The sequence below is a fragment of the Numenius arquata genome, chromosome 5 (assembly GCF_964106895.1).
Source record: "Numenius arquata chromosome 5, bNumArq3.hap1.1, whole genome shotgun sequence".
NCBI classification, from domain to species: domain Eukaryota; kingdom Metazoa; phylum Chordata; class Aves; order Charadriiformes; family Scolopacidae; genus Numenius; species Numenius arquata.
Genome location: NC_133580.1, coordinates 36,607,999 through 36,628,518, shown reverse-complemented (window position 1 = coordinate 36,628,518; position 20,520 = coordinate 36,607,999). Strand labels below are relative to the sequence as shown.

The 20,520-nt window shown below is 42.2% G+C and overlaps 1 protein-coding gene across 2 annotated transcripts in view; it reads right to left on the bottom strand.

The window, feature by feature from the left end:
• Positions 1-20,520, bottom strand: part of FAM13A (family with sequence similarity 13 member A) — a 131,446-nt gene that overhangs the window by 25,876 nt on the left and 85,050 nt on the right. For both annotated transcript variants that reach the window (XM_074148339.1, XM_074148341.1), the window contains 5 exons: positions 11,159-11,203; positions 9,377-9,556; positions 6,313-6,499; positions 3,290-3,366; positions 2,525-2,567 (listed from right to left, as the gene is read on the bottom strand). In XM_074148339.1, the coding sequence (XP_074004440.1) occupies positions 2,525-2,567; positions 3,290-3,366; positions 6,313-6,499; positions 9,377-9,556; positions 11,159-11,203 (532 nt within the window). The remainder of the gene's footprint in view (positions 1-2,524; positions 2,568-3,289; positions 3,367-6,312; positions 6,500-9,376; positions 9,557-11,158; positions 11,204-20,520) is intronic.

Genomic DNA, 20,520 nt, shown 5'->3' with positions numbered 1-20,520 from the left:
CAAAAGAGGTGCTGTTTTTAATAAGATCAAGAAGTGTAAAGAGAGGAACTTATCTCGATTTTAACAATTTCAAAGAGAGAAACCTGAAAATACCATCTCGTCACCACTACTGACACTAATTCCAGAGTTAAATGTCTTTCTATGAAGAGCGTATGGTCTCTTAATTTATTAAGATATCTTAAAAGACATCTGTAGCAGATAAAGAGCACTTCCCAGATGGGTAAACATTTCTGTTACAGATATATTAGAAAGATCAAATCAATATCTTCCATCTAAAGTCACTTCAGTTGTCGGAAATATTTAGCAGCTGTTTAAAAACAGGGCTGTGCTGTGCCTGCAGCCAGTTCCTCTCCTTTCCTTGCTCACTGATAGAGCCTCTAATACAATGAATAAATCATTAGGTGTTCTGAAGAACAATGGTGGTACAAACCCAGGAGACTCAAGAAAGCAGATATTTAACCTTCTTTGCATTAATGCTCCAAACTCACAGAGTGGTAGATAATTCAGTATTCCCATCGCTTATTTTCCTATTTAATTTCCTGATGCCACCAGTTGCCAACCTCCAGGGTAAAAATCAAGTAAGGGAGAACTACTACTGTGCTTTAGGTATGGATATGCATAATTTCTTACATACCAAAGGGGCAGCAAGTTGATGATCCCAGTAGCAGTTGGCAGTCACAGTACACTGCGGATATTACATAAATGACCACAAAAAAAAATAATCTTCAAACTAGGCACTTGAGTTCTGCTTTTTAGAAGCTGCTTCTGCAGCCATGCTTTGCAGGTACCAGTAACTACAGATCTAAGTAACCTGGGAATAACTCAGCTGCTTTCGTTCTCCCTGCTCCAAAGGAGATTCAGAATAAAGAGTAGCTCAAGCAGCTAGAAATAAATGGCAACAGAAAGACCTCTGAATTCTGATAAGGAAGTTGTATTCTGTTCGATTACGGGTGGATTCAAATCAATTTTGCATGTCCCTTCCTCATCCTGAGTGAGTTGTTTGTTAGGAAAGGTATGTCTTTAAGCTGCCCTAAGCAACAGGCTTATAAGGGACAAGGAATGTAAAACTACTTTGCGGGAATGTAACATTTTCTTGACCTTGTAATTCCTATATAATACAATCTCTGGGTTAAGGCTATGTCTTCTCCTGCAGTTAAAATTCTAAATTTTAAAACTCTTCCTAAGGAGAAGTCTATTTTCAGATTATGATTTCATATTCAAATATACCTTCCCCAGCCTAATTTAGAAGCTTAATGGGAGTATTGTGTGGCATGGAAATGACAGCACCTTCTCCACACGCAAGCAGGTACGTGAGGAACAAGGTGTTGCAAAATTCACACTCCAGAAAACAAAACAGCTCATGAGCAAGTGCAGAACCACTGGGCATTGCTGACCCTCTGGGAACAAAGTAGGAGATCCATCTAAGCCCAGTCAGAGCAGTGATCAAAGGCAGCACTGAGCACTCCTTGCAGAGGTTACGTGATTCAGTGTCCCATGAACTTCCCCAGCTACAACACAGCCAGTCAGAGCCCAGCTGTTAGCAAATCATCTCTTCTACCTTTCCTGCTAGATGGAAATAATACCTACCGGAAATGAAGTCTTTCAAGGATAATAAATGCATAGTGTCTTTTATTTAAAAAAAAACAAACAACCCAAACCCACAAGAGTAGGCTAGTTTAAAAATGCTGTCAGCCCTCAGTTAGCTCTAGACAGCCAGAGAAACCAGACACTGTCCACAGCTGTATTCCTATGCTCCTCTAAAATGGGTGCACAGCTGAGGGAGAGGTCCCTCAGATAACTCTCCCTAGTATTTCAAATGCTTGGCTGTCTACAGGTATTTCAAGCAAACCCAAAAGAACCGGTGACTGCAAAGGTGTTCACCTAACCCAACCCCAACCCTCGCTTTGCTGAACAGTTGTATGAAAAACACCATAAGGTGAATGCAGGAGGTGGGCGTTGAGCAGAAATGGGAAGTGGGGGAAAAAGCTGTTGCTATCTATGTCACATATCCCCTCCTGACATCCACCCCAACCACCAACACTTAGAGAGAAGCAGAAGGTGATCCAATTTTTTAAGACAAATGATCACAGACACCTATGTTCAAAGGCAACAGGCTGCATTGGGAAATCATAAATAAAAGACCGAAATGATTTTAGAGAAATCATGAGACAAGCTAATCTTACTACCCTGGGAGATAACCAGTCACACACCCTGCTCGCAATGATTAATAAGGGAACTTGGCGTCACTTAAACCAAAGTGCTTACTTCAGTGACGCTTCCCTTTTTGGCAAGGAGGGATCGAGGGGACTGAAGCAGATGCTTTCAGACTCCTTAGTGGTTGAGAGGCTCCCTTAATTATGTAAATAAAAAGCAGAAGGAAGGAAAAGTAAAAGCAAATGCTAACTCCATTTCTCTGGGAGAAACAAAATTTCACAGAACTATACACTTAACTACTTGTTTCTACTAAATAAAAAGCCCATTTAGAGCCCACAAAGCTGAAACACAAAACCACAAAAATACCAACCTGAGAGTGCCTGAAAAAAACCTCATCGTTTTCACTTTCTTTGCTACAAAAAAACAAAAACAAAAACAAACCGACATATTACAAATACAAACTCAGACTTGTCTTTTAACAAAAATAAGCAGGACTTCTGCACACACAGGTTTTTAGATTCTTGCTACTGCTGCACACTTGCTAATACATTCAGTAAATCAAGGGACACTCTGGGCTGCAGCACTTAATGCTGCTAAACGATGTATTTTGCTGCCTCTCAGGAGTGACTGGTGAAAAATATAATGTCATTCAATTCCAGAGCCCTTAATCCAAACCAATACAACTCTCCCACCAAACACAACCGTGGAGAGAAATCGTCATCTCAGGTGAGCAAGAGCGGGGCTCTAGCTCTTGCAGAAGAGCAAAGCACAAAGAAAAGGGCTGGATTCCCAGCCCAGAGGCCATCTGAGACAGGCTCTGCAGTCCCCTGCACGGAGCATGCTGGTTCAGGTGCTTCACAGCTGACTTCTTTTCAAGTCTGCACCATCGGCATCTTCAGTGCCATTCCTAACAGATTGGGAGAAGAGTCTTTGTGGTGTATGGTGCTGGGCAGAGCCCACACAACATTTGCAGGGCCTCCATACAGTTCTACTTTGAAGGGAACGTGGTGGGTAACGCTGTTCTGCAGCATAACTAAATGTCACCCTCACAGTCTGTGGTGGAAGATCTCTTAGGCTGTACTGCAACCACAGGGAAGATAAAACATAAATGTATTAAAAAAAATAAAAATATCACCTTTCTTCAGATAAAATTTCCATGTCATCAGGTCCTGTTCTGTCTATAGGCCTGGATGAGCTAAAGGTTTCCATACTCTGTAATACAGTAAATGTTAAAGCAGTAAGATACACAAGAGAAAAAAATTCAAGCTGCAGGCCATTGAACAGATCAAATGTAGAAACATCCAACAGGACTTCCAGAAACAAGACAACAATCAGACTACTGCCTGCTGCACATTTATAATAAAACAAAGCCCACATTTTATTGCCCATAACCTATTAAAAAAACCCAGGCTGCTCACTGCTTCATCTCTTCCATCAGATGACCTCAAAATGCCTAACACAATAATGCTACATGATACACCTCCAGTTCCTATTTTACAGACTGACAAGACAGACTGAGCTTGAGAGCAATTCTGAGGTGTGTACAAGTCCTGTAAAAGCAGGTACCAAAATCCACAGCATCTTCCCAACAGGACTCCTTATACTCACCTTAGAAAATACTCCCCTTCTCAGTCAAACCCTTTCCTAGTTTTTCCTTAAATAGCAGAAGATTGCAAAGAGACTGCCCTACGCGCAGAGGTAATGTTAAGTTGTGCTGATATGAATGCAGGGCAAGAAATTCAAATGGTTATGACAGTTTGTTCCGAAATTTGTCTTGGCTACCATTAGGAATATTAATGCTGTTGTCCTCCAAGACTTTGAGAAAGTATTGTGAAGACAAGCCATGTTGCCACTTTGGGCATGTGTCCAGGAGGTTTTTTAACCTGTTTTTGGGGCAAACTCCTCCTAAATAGGAGGAAGTCAGTCAGTAGAGTGAAGTGTTCCTTCACCGTCCCTGGGAACTGTGTGCACAGACTTCTTGGGGAGTTGCAGCCCTCTCTCACCTTGCCACACCTCCAGCCCCATAAGGTGCCACAGCCTAGTCATTGCAGCCTTGGCTAATGCGATTCTTTAAGTCCCACGGGTACCTGGCTACCATGTCTCTGAAATGCAGTTACAAGCTTTCAAGTGCTTCGTGGTTGGTTTGCTCGGGAGAGTAAGTGGAAGTGACAGTTTTTCCACTGCTGACTTACGCTTTTTAGTCAAATGCAATTAGACAGCTAAGAGGAAAGCTTCCACACACTGTCCTACATATTCCTTCAGGCTTTGAAAAGAAGGCAGGCCCAAGAAAAGGTGGGTAAGAAGATACAACATCACAAACTTGTTTACATGACGAAGCCCTATTAGCAAATGCTAAGGTGAAGGTTATGTCCTTTGATACTCCAAGCAGGTAGTCTAACTTAGGTTATTATTTGAGCTGTAAAGATGTAGCTAAAAGAAAGCTAAACCACCACACATCCTGCTGGCAGTCTCTGAAATGCAAGTATGAAATAAGTGCACTCATGAAAACTTAAAAAGCAGCCTTTGCTCTTCAAAAAGAGTAGCACCGTGCTCTCTGCAAGCTGTTTCATAACGATGCTCCCAGCTGGCAATCCCACTGCGACACTTCCTCTAGCAAAGCAAGAACCACACTGATGGTCATCTTGGACAAAGCAATTTATGTGCAAACTTAGTCCATTTTATGTTCTTTTCAGCCTTTGCCCCTTAAGAGATCCAAGAATGAGGGGCAGGACAAAGTCCAATGGACACAGGTAAGTTTGAGGACATTTCTTCTGGGCACATTTTAAGACTCCATGAATGTTTTCCAGGTCCACAGTGAAAGTGGACACTTCTGTCGGTCTTCTGTTTCCCAAATCCTGAGTCAAATTCTCATGTACATTTAAACTGTTTTACACTCCACAGGTACAGAGAAAAGGTGCAGAAAAAAGTGTAAGCACTTGATCTTTGCCTATCTTAAAGCCCATTGTGACAAGCAAAGGCGCAAAGTGAGAGTGTGTCTATCTCACTGGGCTCTTTGATGAAGTATCACATGAGTAGGTCACTGACATTGAGCACGAAACCTAATCTAAAGCCCATAATTTTTGGCATCTTGCCTTCTTTTTATCACAAAGAGAATCCGAATCTGCCTCTCCCTATAATCTATGCACAGGGTAAAGGCATCAGATCATTGCAATTTTGTGACCTAAACAACAGAAGGCCCAACACAATGTCACATTAAGAAGGAACTCATTCACAGCAGGCTCTAAAATTTAATCAAGTACAACCGAAGGAAATGCCCTATAGCTTGGAAGGACAGTCTTCTCCACACAGCTTTCACTGTCACTAGTAACTGGGTAATCCATGTCTGGTGGCAGGCACTGGGATGCATACATTCCTGCCACTGTAAGTAGACCCTGCATTGAAGCACAGCACAGTTTCTCAACTGCTGACACTATAATCAGTGTCTGGTCTCATTGAGAGGGAAGAAGGATGCACCAGTTTTATTTTACAGCTTGTAAAAGATGGCAAACTGTCTTCTACTGTGAAAGTCACACAAGAATACACTGGGAAAATTCTACAGTATTCCAGATTTTTAGGACGTTACATTGGTTTCATTTACCTCCTCAGTAAAAGGCACAGGGAACACCTTTTGGACCAACACACTCCAAAGTGTTTTGCAAATTGCAAACACCATAGCAACACACAGACATTAGAGAAAAGGCATAAAACACCTTTGTCATCTCATTATCAAGAAATCACTTGCAACCTACATTTTCAGAACTTAGCAGGAATATAAAAATAAACTTCACCTAAACATGTGAACCTACATCTGGGGTTCCAACCTCCTTGCAAGACTTCTGAAAAACTGGGAAAAAGATTTACTTTTTTCTCTTTCCTAAATGTTTCATTGAATTCAGATGAAAAAACCAAAAAGTTGTGGAAAGACAAAATTACTATGAATGGAGTAAAAAGATCATAGCAGAAATACGGCTTCTCAGTTGCTTCATCACAAAGGTTACAAGTGTGGGATCCAGTGTTCCCCATAGTCCAAAATAGTCACTTATGCTTGTACTGTATGCAAAAATGGTTGCCCAAGAGGACCAGATGTGCACTGAATAAAAAAAAATACTTTTTCCCACCCTAGTATTAGGCATCAAATAGTACAGCGTGCCAGCTTACCACAGGACTGTCCTGGTTGTCATTAAGCTCTGAAAGCTTGGTGCTGGATTTCTGCCGTTTTGGTTTATTCCTTTCACTAAGATATCCGGAGCTGTTGTCTTGCAATTTTTCTACTTCTTGAGCAGCTAGAATACAGTCTTCAAGATTGCTGAATCCAGAGGGAATGTTTTCTTTGTTGACGACTTCCCTAAAAAGAAAAGGGACATTACAACAAGAGGTTGTTTAAAACACTCTCCCGCTACATTTATGGTAGCAGTAGAGAAATGCATCATGCTGACTGGTGCAGTTCCGGCAACATTTTATACGCCCTACAAAACCAGTAGCTCTGGTTCTTCCTACTGCAGCAAACACCACACTGTGCAATGCCAGATCCCACTGAGGAGTGAAAGCCAGGTGTATACACCTCAGGTGAGAAAGCTGTGAGGATCAATGTTAGAGACTTGATTCACTTCCCAGCAAAGCCAACGCAGAGAATTCCATTGACTTCACATGGAAGCTGGACTAGCTCCTGGCTGGCTACGGTATTTTTATAGAGAACACACAGCATATTTTCCTTTGAGACACGTGCTTTTAATTTAGAAAAGTGATTCACAGCTGCGGTCCAAGGATCTCCTTTGGTGCATGACACCGCATAATCAGCCCTCTTACTCATATTCTCAAATGCAAGAGCAGGACTGTGGTGCTTTAGCCAAATGCTTGATTCCTATTTGGGAATTACACAGAACAGAAAAGGGAATGCATCTCTGCAATGGCAACACAACTGCTAGGACAGAGGACCGTTGTGCTATGTTAGGAAGCGAACGGGACAGCTAGCTTTAAGTCACCACATGATGCACTAGCTGGGACCCTCTGGGCTATCAAGGTTTGTGCATGTTTTCCAGAAGCCTGGTGTGTGCCCTGCACAATTAGCCTTCTGCATCCTTCAGCATGCGGTTTTCCCTTCACAACCTGTTTAGTTGTCTTCCCTCTACTTTGTGCAATAATGACGATGCACATACATAACACACCACTACATTATGGGAACAGGAGAAACACAATAGGTCTCATTCTTCACCATCCTACCCTGCCGGAGGCTAAAGGCAGGCTGCTTACACTTGACATGGAAACTGGAATGTTTGCTAACTGTTCTAAGTGTGGCTGCCTTATACAGTGCTGTGTGACTCCAAAGCCTGCTTTCACGAACAGCAGGAGGATTTTGCTGGACTTGCACTAGTGTGACAAGAAACCAATTACTCTCTAGTATCCGGACAGTGCCAACATGGCAAAATGTTCAGATCAAACGCAAAACCAGAAAGTTTCAGTGATTTTCCACATCACAAATCTCTAGGTTTTGTTGCTGGAAGAGAGCTACAAAGAGGCATTATTAATCTATGACTAAGCTTCTAAGATAACACATTTGCCTTTGTGGAAGTTTTTACAACAGCCTGAGCAGACCAATTAGATATACAGAGCCTGTAGATCATGTAGGCTGCGAGGCCTGGGAGTTCACGTATGCGTTTTTGTGATAAATGCTCTTCCTAGTGGAAGTCCCACCTTGTGACATTACAAATCCTCTTGTGATCCATCACAAGGCAAGGAGATGAAGTCACTGCCAATGAAAACAACAACTCCAGCAAGAAGTTTTGAAAGGAATTCCCAATTTTGATAATTCACCCAAAGGACTCCCAGCAACCTGACCTAAGGGAACAAGGGAAAACAATTTGAACCCTCGCCAGCATTCAAAACTTCCGATGTGCTTTAAATCCTTGGCTCCAGCTCCATGGATTGAATTTGAACAAGTGTGTCTACCTTGTCTAAAGGCAGCTCTGTTGAAATGTTGAAAAAAAAACAACCCTGCAGTACTATATGCTTCCAAACACGTACACTAGCCAGTCTCTGACCTACTTACCTGAGACGCCTGTCAGCGGGGCTACTAAACAAGAAAAACTACTTCGGAGCTGCTGCCAGATGCTTTGGTGACTTACAAGTGCTAACTTCCCAGTCCATTTTCACAGCGTATTTTTAGTCACTATAGAAATGGCTTTTTACTTTGTAACTACAGATTTTTTTACAACGGTAGCGTTGACACATTTTGGGAAATAGCATGACTGCAATATTAACACAAGGTAATGATGGTTTTGCACCTGTATGAAAGTGGTTTTGTATAGGAAGCTGCAGATCCAAAAGGATTTGGGAAATTCAGCACCCAGGGGAAAACAACGAGAGACTAGATGTTTTTTTGAGAATCTAACTTGAAATCCTAGCAATCCAAGTCAAGTATACACATTCTTTACAAGAACTAGCGCTGTGTTAAAGCTAGCCATATGTGTAAGCACTGACCAGATGGTGGACTTGCAACGTCTATAGCTATAGCTCCTTAAAGATAGCTGTGCCTTGGGCAAGTGTTAAGGCTGTGGTGGTAATACATTTGTACCCCACAAGTACAGGAGCATAAAAGGAAAAATAGGTATTATTTTTATTTTTTGACAGATATTTAATGAAATTCACGACTAAATCATGTTTAAACTATGTGTAACGGGGTGAATAAAAATTCTTAAATTCCGACTAATCAAAGGGAAGATTTTTCCAATTTTCCAGGAAAAACTCCCAGGGCTACTCAATAAACCCAAACATAAGCTGTGCCCCCACATACAAAAGGAGAACTTGATGTCATTTTTTAAGACATTCTGAATTCAGAAAAGCATCTAAACCCAGTGTTTTTATCTAAAGACAGTTACAGGCAACAGGGCCAACTGCCTGGGGATTTCCACTAAAGCAACAAATACTGTAATTAAACAATTCCAGATACTGTAATTAAGAACTCTACCATACTTTGTTAAAAAAAAAAAAAAAGTATTCTTATCATGCTTCGCCCCACTCAATGACTTCTAATAAACTCTACATGTCCCAGCTCTAACTGATGCAATGGAGCTCTGCGCAGGCACTGCAGTCTGCTCTGTGCTTTACACTCAGGGCAAGGGCCAGTGTGTTTCACCACAGAACTAAGCATTGCCTTGATAAGAAGACATGACCAGGGTACACTTAGTCAAATATACTTTCCGAAACAAAGAAATCAGGCTCGTACATGTCTCTGTTTCTCCGGGCTTCCTCCTGCTCTTTGTGGTGTCGCCTTCTCTGCCTGGCAGACACATTAGAAGAGGCTGAAGATGTTCCCGATTCAGAGTCCTCTGAACTCTGGCCGCCTGAGCCATGAACATCAAAGAGATGCTGCTCCACGGCTGAGCGGATTGTCTTCTCTACATACCTGTCAAGCCGAAAAATAAGGTCAATTGAGCTCAAAGACTTTGTGGAGCGCCCTCTCTGCAACAATAAATAAAGCAAGGGTATCGAGGTTTATGTTTTATTACGATGGCAAGGCAGTATAAAATGTCCGAGGGCTGTGACATCTGCAAAGAGCTAAGCCAAAATCTTCTGATACCCTGATGTTCAGGTCCCTCAGAAGATCTGACTCTTCCCAATTCAACTTGCTCTTTTTTATTTCTAGGGATGCTTGAACCTTCAGTAAACCAGCAAATTTTACTTAACTGCAACTATAGACATTGGTGCCTAACTTTCACCCTCCACTTTAACAGTCCTTGCCGTGACAAAATTGTATTTGATACCCAGCCATGCTGACACTGGTCAAGTCTCTTGTGTAATCCGAGCTCAATAAGGCAATGGATCATCTGCAAGAAAGTGATTCACTGCTGTCTCACAGGAGGATGAGAACATGCAAACAGTACCTGACTACAAACTCCTCATATGCTTAACCTGGTACCAAGCACGGACTTTGTTTCGATTTCATGCTGGTTTTGCACTGTTCTTGTGCCATGAATCCACCCACAGCCACCTCTTGACTTACATTGGTATGAGATCACCATCATGCCCACTGGCAGCAAGAGGGCATCCACACAAGCCACAGCAAGGGAGCCTCTGCAGTTGCATCAGTTAAAGATGTGAGACCACTTGAACTTTCAATACAAGAAAATCTCCTTCATTTTGGTACTGACATTTTCTTGTAATATTTCCTTCCTTCCTTAATCAGAGGAAGTTTTGAATAGGCAAAATCTAATATTTTTTTTTTTTTTCCCAAAAGATCATTTGGAAACACATTGTACACCCCGGTTTCTAACAATGCTTTAAGTAGTCTGCTGAAGAGTTTTTCAAACACGCCTTTCCAAAGTCCATACATAGCTTCTAGTACTTTTTCCATAATAATAAAAAAAAATTATTTGCAGGATTTGCTGGGTAATTTTCAAATGAGTAGTTATGAGTATGGGAACCTCTATCTGGGCCGACTTCTCCAGAGAATTTACAAAAGTTGTTGCTAAGTTGCTATAGTTGTGAGTCTGCTGAGACTGCAGTTCCTGAAAAAGTCAAAAGATCTTAGCAAGTGCAAAAAACCATATCGTTTAACTTGGCAAGTATGTCTGTGTTTCATGTATTGACAAGAATCGGTTCTGCAAACCGATCAGCCATTGGGAATTTCCAGCTCCAGCAAGGAAGCCAACTCATTAGCTCTGCTGCTCCCAGTTATGGTGGTGGGGTCAAGCCCCATCCTCTGCTGAGATGCAACAGGGCACAAACAAGAGCAAGAGGATGACGCCGTGTAAATGGTTCCTCGAACTATTCAAGTTCTGCCTAGCCAAAACATTGCAGGCGCAGTGCAAGGAAAGAACCAAGGGCCTGGGAATTTTTCAGAAGGAAATGATTTATTATTATTGCAGATGCTTTAGCTTGGGAAACATTATCCTCTTTTTGTTTGTGCAAGAACAAACCTCAAAGAGAAATCAAAGACCAACCAGCTCCTTTAAAAAGCTCCAATATACAAAAAAGGTAGCTACAAAATTGTAAAAGAGATACTTACTCTCCTGTAGCAGGAATGTTGCTACTGACTTGTGATACATGGGCACTGGGTAAAAAAAAAAAAGAAAAAAAAAAAAAGAGGAGAAAATTAGATCTAACTGCACAATAAGGTCTTAAAAACCCTTGTTCTTTGCAGCACTCAGATTTAAATGTCTGAGTTGTCCCAACAATTGTATGCACATGCCACAAGCTTTCCCCTTAAGGAATCTTCTCTCCCACAGTGACATGGAACATTTTGACAATGCCAATACCCTGAAAAATTAATTTCCCTGTCGCTCCCTTGCAGTAGGCCAACATCTAATGGAAAGTATTTCAACTTTCACGTTGCAGATTTTTTTGCATTATTCTGAGCTTTCTGCCACTGCAAGTTGTTTTAGCCTCATCACAAAAGTCCCTGCCTTTTGAAGCCAACTTGAAAACATATGCACTATGAAAGGAGACTTAATATTTAAGAATCTTTATATCTAAACAGAAGACAAAGGCAAAACACAGGCTTTGCACAGTTCTTCTCCTGCCACTCTCTGATATTCGTGTTCTTTGCTTAACATTTTTAAAAATAAAATGCATGCTCTCTTCTTTCCCTTTTTCCCCTCAGTCTGTTTTCAGGCTCAGGAGGAGCTGACATGATTGTAGGTGCCATTGCTTGCGTCTAAAGCCCTTCTGAACAAGCTGATGCGCCACCTTCACACAGCTGTCACTGGTTTCCTTCCTCTGCACAGAGCCAGGTTCAACCTGGCCAAGCTGAGTTCCATCCTGTCCCCTATTCCCCCATGTTGACTCGGCTCTGCAGATAAGGTGACGCTTTTTGCCTGTTCATCACTCCTGGGATCTTCTTTAAGCCAAATAAGTTACAGGCGTAGGGCTTTCATTTGGATTTATCCCTGTATCAGCAGAGGAATTAGCTGTATGATTGGCTGATATATCCCAATAAAATGGCACTCTGCGTCCAGGGCACAAGGCAGGCTGGATGCAAGATGTGCTTCCTGCCAAAACAGCTATTTATCACCTTCAGTCTTTACCGTTTTCTCCCAAACTGTTTCAACGCAGAAGAACCAACAACAGCTGACCTCCCTTAACTAACCAAAGACTTCCTGTCTGCTTCCCTGAAAGCACAAGAAAGGCCTGGACCTATTGGAGCAGGTCCAGAGGAGGGCCATGAAGATGATCAGAGGGCTGGAGCACGTCTCCTATGAAAACGGGCTGAGTTGGGGTTGTTCAGCCTGGAGAAGAGAAGGCTCTGGGGAGACTTTATAGCTGCCTTCCAAGCCTTCTAGTACCTAAAGGGGACCTACAAGAGAGATGGGGAGGGACTCTTTATCAGGGAGTGTAGTAAAAGGACGAGAGGTAACAGTTTTAAACTGAAAGAGGGGAGATTTAGATTAGATATTAGGAAGAATTTTTTCACTATGAGGGTGGCAGGAAGATAAGTTGTGGATGCCTCATCCTGGATATGCTCAAGGCCAGGCTGGATGGGGCTTTGAGTAACCTGGTCTAGTGGGAGGTGTCCCCGCCCATGGCAGGGGGGCTGGAACTCGAGGATCTTTAAGGTCCCTTCCAGCCCAAACCATTCTATGGTTTTGCATCTCCCCATACAGCTTTAGTGCTAGCTAAGAGGTTGCGGCACTCTCAGATGGGAACCACTCTGTGGCTTTACTGGGTTCAAGTGCCACTTGTGGCTGAAGGCAGGCGACAGAGGACGAGAAGAGTAAACAAGGGGCCACTACAGCCAGTTTAACAAAACCAACAAAACATCCTAACTCATGTAGTGAAGTACAAACACCCAGCTGCAAATCGGACTTGCAATATGCTTCAGCTTCCTCTGGCTCAGCCAGCACATTGCCCTCGGTGTGGGTACAGCAGTGTGCCCTAACCACACACGTACCCCTTCCAGTCCCAGCTTCACTCGGTGCTCACCTCCAGCCCAGGAGCGGTGGGTGGCACAGTGTGAAAGCAGTCACGGATTTGCCAGTATATCCCACATTACCTGCACAGCACCCGAGCAGCTGTGCCATCAGATGATTTAATGAACAGAAGACACGCAAACAAGTATTGCTTTATTTATTATTACAGACATGCAAACTGCACATAGGAAAAAATAAATAAACTGCAAGATCCCTCTCTTCCTATACATAACATCTCGACCATTAACTACCGGATGGCTTTGCAATTTGAAGTGCACATTTCAAGCACCCTACTTGCTTTCCTGTTCACTTACATGAACCACTTGGCCCAAAACTGTTTTTTTAAGACCCGGCCTCCCATGGGAGATGGATTAGCAAGAAGACGCTAGTGCTGTAGGCTAAACCATGTCGTAAGATACAATTCACGCACTGGCTATCATTCCTACATGTGTGGGAGTAAGTTAATATTGTATCAACTTTCTGTAATATTTACATGCAATCCATACTGAGCGGGGGTGTCTTTCATATCACACCTTTTTTCTGTTTTTATATCAGGAAAGCGGTTGTGGAGAGGGCGATAGGATTGTTTGGATCTAGTTTTTTTTAAAAAACATCTTTAGGATGTAGGTATATCTATCTACCCATCAGACAAGACAGAAAAATCTCAGGAAACAGCTCTTCCCTCTATTTCCAATAGGATTAATACCATGCAAAGATAAAAACTCCCATTTCACATAAACCTAATGAAAAGCGAGATGCTGTACGTAAGACTTCAGGCTGTTAACTCCACCTGAGGTGTTCATGGCCACTATCTGCAAACCACTTGCATCATTACTGAAAACACACCAGCTTCTTAACACAAAAAGTAGTAAAAAGAAGAACCAAAGGATAAAGCTGAAAAAATATCTAAGTAACATGTCAAAAATTTTCATAAGCCCCTCCCAATACATTCCGTAGTTGACACCAATTCAGTTTTAAGTCCATTAACCTTGCTAATTCATAATGACACATATCTGCATAACAGCTACATTGTGATATCGAGAAAAGCCCTACTCGGACAATACAGATTCTGTTGGAGAGCTAGCAATACAGTGATTTTCAAACTGCTGACAAGTAACAAGGAAATATGTATACAGCTACACGCCAGTTGAGTGGATGACTACAAAATTAAGCTCTGACATTCTGATTTTATTATATTTCCCTTCTAAATACGGCTTCCTTGTATAACTGCATATAGCTTTATTCTTAGCCCTGTGATATATTTAATGCTCTTTTATTAGCCCCTTCTCAGTAAGATGGAGATTTAACATCGGAGGTTTTCCAGATACACTAAATTTCTTTTAATTCCACAATTGATAGCTTTCCTTGCTATTTCGTTTTGAAGCTTAATTTTAATGCATTGCTAAACTGCTTGATTTACTCTGCACCAACCTTTTTTATACCAAGGAAGTTTGCGTCCAGACCAAAAAGTGGAGGGGAGAGAGTTACACAGTGGCTTTAGGATTTGCAGCTGCCCAGGGACAGAGTGGGAGGTGCTGGAGTGTGTTAGCAAACTCAGGGAAAGGCACAGCCCTGTAAAGATTTCACAGCCCAGAAGAGGCGGGGTGCATCCTGCGGGGTTTTCCAAACTTCTTGGGAGGCAAAAGTCGCTCTGCTGTTGGATTTATGCTTCCCAGAGCAGGCAGGGTGAGCCGAGCCCAAAAGAGCCCTCCTGGCATGCCCGCCTGCGCTTTGCTGAGGAAATCATCTGGACAACAGGAACTCATGTTCTGCTTGGGTTAATTATTTTCTCCTCACGTCTGTTCCATTTCACCAATACATACGATTATCTCCACAGCTAGATTATCTTTATTAAATTATGCAGCTGCTGCAGAGCACACTGAGAAATAGCGACTTTCCATAGAAATTAAAGGTTCTCCTTGGGTGACAGAAAGCAGCAGGAGAGTCTCCCAGTGCTGGGGACTTTTACTTTCAGAGACTCAGCCACAAAACCCGCATGAAGGCACACAGCTGTTTAGAGCGCTATAAACTTTTGAACTGGCTTCCTATGACCCTTGCACTTTTCCTTTTGGGAAGTCTGACCTCTAGCACTTCCCAGTGTTGTCTAACTTGTTTACCAAAGTCTTTTGCTCACTTTCAGAGATGCCCCATCAGCTCTGGATAACGTTTTGCTTCACACATAAGGTAAACTCTTACTGCATGGTCTCTTCTCCCATTTCGCTTCAACCTGAAGTATAGGAGGGTGGCATTTTCCATCACCTTTAAGCACATTAATCATAGAATGGTTTGGGTTGGAAGGGACCTTGAAGATGATCTTGTTCCAACCCCCCTGCCATAGGCAGGGACACCTCCCACTAGAGCAGGTTGCTCAAAGCCCCATCCAGCCTGGCCTCGAACACTTCCAGGGATGGGGCATCCGCAACTTCTCTGGACAACCTGTTCCAGTGCCTCACCACCCTCATTGTGAAAAAGCTCTCCTGCCCCCTCTAACTAGTACTCTAGGTTTAAAAGATATGCCCTGAAGTGAGAATTCTCTCATGCAACACCTGCATCCTGTTTGGTTTGCATTGGGCATCTTGTGAGAGCAGGCAAAGAACTGAGTTGGGTATCAAACCTTCTGTTGGTTTTTTTTTTTTTTTTTTTTTATTCAAGGCACTATTGAGAAAAATGTATTAGCATCCAGGTATTAAAAGAGCAAACTAAAAACATCAACCAGAGAAAAATGACTTACTGGCATAATATTATCCCAGATTGGGTTTTCATTTATGAAGTCAATGAATTAATTCCTGATCATACTTAATGGCCTAAATCATATGCTATACTTGCAGTCTGGAACTAAGGCCAAGCATTGCTGAGATTTATTTACAATCCATCTGCTTTACTCAAGATGCAAAGCTATTTTTTTTTCCCCCTTTTTTTTTTTTTTTTAAAAAGCCAAGCACAACAGTAAGAAAGCCTCAATAGATACAAAAACTTTTTACCATTTTGCCTTTCCAGCAATGTAGAGGATGTTTAGATGGCTTTGACATTTCACACGGGAAATTTCTGAAGTCCTCATGAATATATTATTCCAACCCGTGACCTAAGAAATTCCTTTTTCATACGTATTTATACAATCTAAACACTGTTCACTCTCCACAACTGTTGCATGCTGTGACATGCAATGCTTCAGGCTCACGTGGAATCTATTTTAAGACAACTACTTCATTTGACAGACATTCCCCAAAGAGATGGATTGTGTCTCCATATAAAAAGTGAAAATAACAAGTTTAAAAATGAAGAGATGTGCTCTGGAATGTTACTGGAATGTCCCATCACACAGAGGACACACTTGCAATCTTCTCTCAGAACCGTCACGCTTCCACAAGCTCAGATCCAATTATCCTTCCTTTAAATGTGGTACATTATATTTGAAACTGCCTTCTTACTGTGCAGAAATATAACCCCTCTAAAAGCAACTGTCTTGTTTTCTTAAGGATTCCTGCTGTTTTTCCCTTGCGCTGGGATGGGTGCACACTGACACCTACTGCTTGGAGCAGAGACAACCCTGAAGGGGATTCATACACAACACCCAATTTAGCTCAGTGAATTGGATGGCTGTGTCTTTGCAGGTTCCTCTACAGAGGAGGGAAATGCTCCTCAGACCAGCAGGGTAGCCGGACATCACGAGCAGGGGCACCCAGCAGCCTGGTGTCTATTTTCTTTCAGTGCTGATGTGACACAGGACATTAATGTGCATCACACAACATAATCACGACTTGTAAAAGGCCCCAGCGCTCCTGTGGGCCCCAGGGGCTCTTATGGCATGTCCTCCACTGAGGAGGAAGAGTCCAGTGGAAAGATGGCCAAGGAAATTTCTGAACAGGCCTGAAATCTACAAAAAGATTTTTTCAGTTTCTTCAGAAAATTGACCTGAGAACAAATAGAGTAAAACATCTTACCCAATATACTACAGGCTAAGAATACCTGACTTGCATTATATGCAGAGTTGTCTCAGATCACAAGTGTTAAAAGGAGAAGCAGTCAGCTGTACTAAATACTGCCAACAGGATATGAGTACTTCTCTTGAAGTACTAAAACAGGTGAAATTGTCCAACGCCTTGCCCTGCACTCATGGATATCTAATGCAATTTTTGGCATTGCTTGTCAGCAATGATGCCAGCTCTTGTCCCAATTGCAATTTAATGCTCTGCATGTTAACGAGGAAGCTCCACACTATGAAGCTTTTGCTTTTTTCCCCTGTAACATCCCTCTGGTTTATCTCAGGATGCAATCATCAGGAAACTCCTCTGAAACCATCTACGTGACTAACGTCAAACCTAAAGCATATACGCCAGCACGAAGCACGTCTGCAGATTCTCTGTCTTCTAAAAACTCATTGCACACATTGAGTAAAGTGTGCTTTCAGGGAATTGCCGTTGCCAGATGCTGCTTCATTACCTGAAACTGCTCACTGTTTCTCAGTACCGATTACTCAGTACAGCTGGCATGCAGAGTCTCATTACAGAATTATACAAGGAGCAGCACTACAAACTTTTTAACGCATCTCAACTCCCTTTACCACAAGGTTTCATTACAAAAGGTTTTGGAACATAAATGCCCTTCAGGCACGACTCCTTAGAACAATCAAATCACCCAGCAGGGTTTTCCTCTTCATTTAACAGTGCAGAAATCTCCTTGGCTGGTATTGAGCACAGCTGAGTCAACAAATTGTCTTACCAAGGAGAACAGAGAGGGAGAGGATAACCCTGGTCAGCAGCAGGTGAATGGATTCAAACCTCAGATCTCGCAAACTGGTCAAGCGCACTTCGTGCTTGCAATGCCCATCAAAAGAGGGCTCCAGCTACAATTAATTTTCTGCCCACATTTATTCATAGCCTGTTTGTATACATTTTCTCTTGCATCAGGTATTGTTACTTAACACAACCTTTCCCCTCTGTCTAAAACCCAGAGGGAACCCTCTTGTTCATTTCTTACAGTAAATAAGCTTTCCCTGCTCTTTTCTTCATCTTATAACACAGTCTGCCCACTTCTTTAATCATCTTCACAAACCTAATCCCATTTGAACGCGAGTTACTGAAACTGTATGAGGCTGCATCTGACTCTTGTACAAAAGCATCCATACCCTCTAAGTATACTGAAAATACTTCACCTTATATATATCCACTGTCATGCGATTACTTTAATATTTTCATCCCATACCTCTCTTCCATCCCTTCATGAACAAGTATGCCCACATCCTTTTCTTCCCTGGCATTTTAGTCTGGAGAAGAGAAGACTGAGGGGGGATCTGATCAACGCCTATAAATACTTAAAGGGTGGGTGTCAAGACGATGGGGCCAGTCTTTACTCAGTGGTGCCCAGCGACAGGACAAGAGGTAACGGGCACAAACTCGAACATGGGAAGTTCCATCTAAACACGAGGAGGAACTTCTTTACTTTGAGGGTGGCAGAGCACTGGAACAGGCTGCCCAGGGAGGTGGTGAAGTCTCCCTCTCTGGAGACATTCAAAACCCGCCTGGACACATTCCTGTGCAACCTGCTCTAGGTGGACATGCTTTGGCAGGGGGTTGGACTAGATGATCTCCAGAGGTCCCTTCCAACCCTGTATCATTCTGTGATTCTGTGATTTCCATACACAAGGAACGCCTCTCTCATATAATGAATTTTCATTATTAGTCCTGAGATATATGACTTTATTACCTATGTTAATATTTTTCGTCCTATATATTTCATGCTTATCTTTATATGTATCTGTCACCATCTCAATCATCCTATATCATATATCACTGTCATATATTTTCTCCCAGAGGATACCCCCATCCATTCACCCCTCCTAAATTTCTGCTATAAGCCAAATTCATAAGCATGATTCTATTTTATTAGGCCAGTGCCTACGAAAGAAAAAAAGTGCATGACACTTGAGGAGTTTGGCTAGCAGTTTTCCTCCTCTCCTACCAGCAATACCTACAGGTCTTGCTCCCTCCCTACCCATCTTTAAGCTCTAGTACTAATGCTCATTTTTTCCATACAGATGGCATGACGAAAGCACTCTGCTGACATCAGACAGATTAGGTATACTCCTCTCCTTCCTCTCTCTGGAAAGTCTCATAAAAAATAATATGGTTGTACCAGTATCACCTCTCTTGACAAACCTACGTCACATTTTGCCTCATTTACCACTTACTCTCATACCGTTAATGAGTGCTTATTCCCTTACAAAGCACCAGTGGTAATTAATTCTATACTTGGTCATGACTTGCCCAATGTCTGAAGAAAAAAAAAACAAACAAACAAATTCACAACCCTAATCAGTGCCATTTTAGGAAATAGTGTATCGGTGGCATTCTGACAGTTCTGACTTGAAGTTAAGACCTTAAGCATTTGCTTTATTGTTAAAAATAACATCCAGGGAAACATCTCCATCTCCATAACATACCATGCTAGCTGGCATGGTACAGCACTGAAGAATCAAGTCTCTGGTTTGATCCAACCAGAACTGGTTTACAGAGGGACACAATGCTCCTTCAGTCTGGCAAAAGCCAACTATTACGCAGTATTTGGAAGCTAAAGAGCTCTTGTTCCCATTTAATTAATTTATTGTGTAATTATCTATATGGAACTGCTGTATAAACGCAGCAGCAACTGCTCTGTACATGCACATTCATGATTCACTTGAAGGACTACTTGAACAGTATTTCAAACTATGTAAGTGTGGCTAGTAGCAATGCAAATAGATTTGACCACCAAACGCCTAAAGTTGACAGTCTCCCCTTCCTTTTCCATGATGTGAAACTCAATTCCTACATATGTCACGCACAGCTCTAGGGCAACAATTAGAACATTAAAAGCTGCACAGAAAAAACTGGCCACCCACTCAAGTTCTCAGTTGTTGAAGCACCATGAATTGCCCAGCCAGCACCGGCTCTCCTGCCAAATTAACTGCACTTGGCAACTGACCTCAGGAGCACACATTTTTGATGTGTGATAAATAGCAGCAAGACTTACAAGCTGTTAGCTTTATTTACACGTAGTTGTGTCTCAGCAATGTTACAAGAGACGCAAGGTTGGCATGAAGCCTTATGTTGCAAGGTGTGCTGCTTGCTCTCTGCTCCTACTAGCCATTTCTTCACTTTCCAACTATGTGTTTATTCCTGACTGTTCCCTTCCTATTTGCAATACATATTCCCATGGAAAGCCATCCCTTCATTCCAATGGACACGCTCATTCTTTGCTCCCCATTAAAATATGCCTGTGTCTCTATTTAAGATGTCCAAATCTGCTTCCTCCCTCTCAAAAATGTCCTGCTTTGACGCTAGTTTCCTCAGGTCCCCATGCTCCCCATCTCCTCAGCAATCTGACAAGGTCAGCTGAAGAGAATCTCCTTCCTGCATCATTTTTCTATGATCCAGGAAAGGGCTTGGAAGGGCAGTTGCAAGCAGTAAGACAAATGGAAATGTAA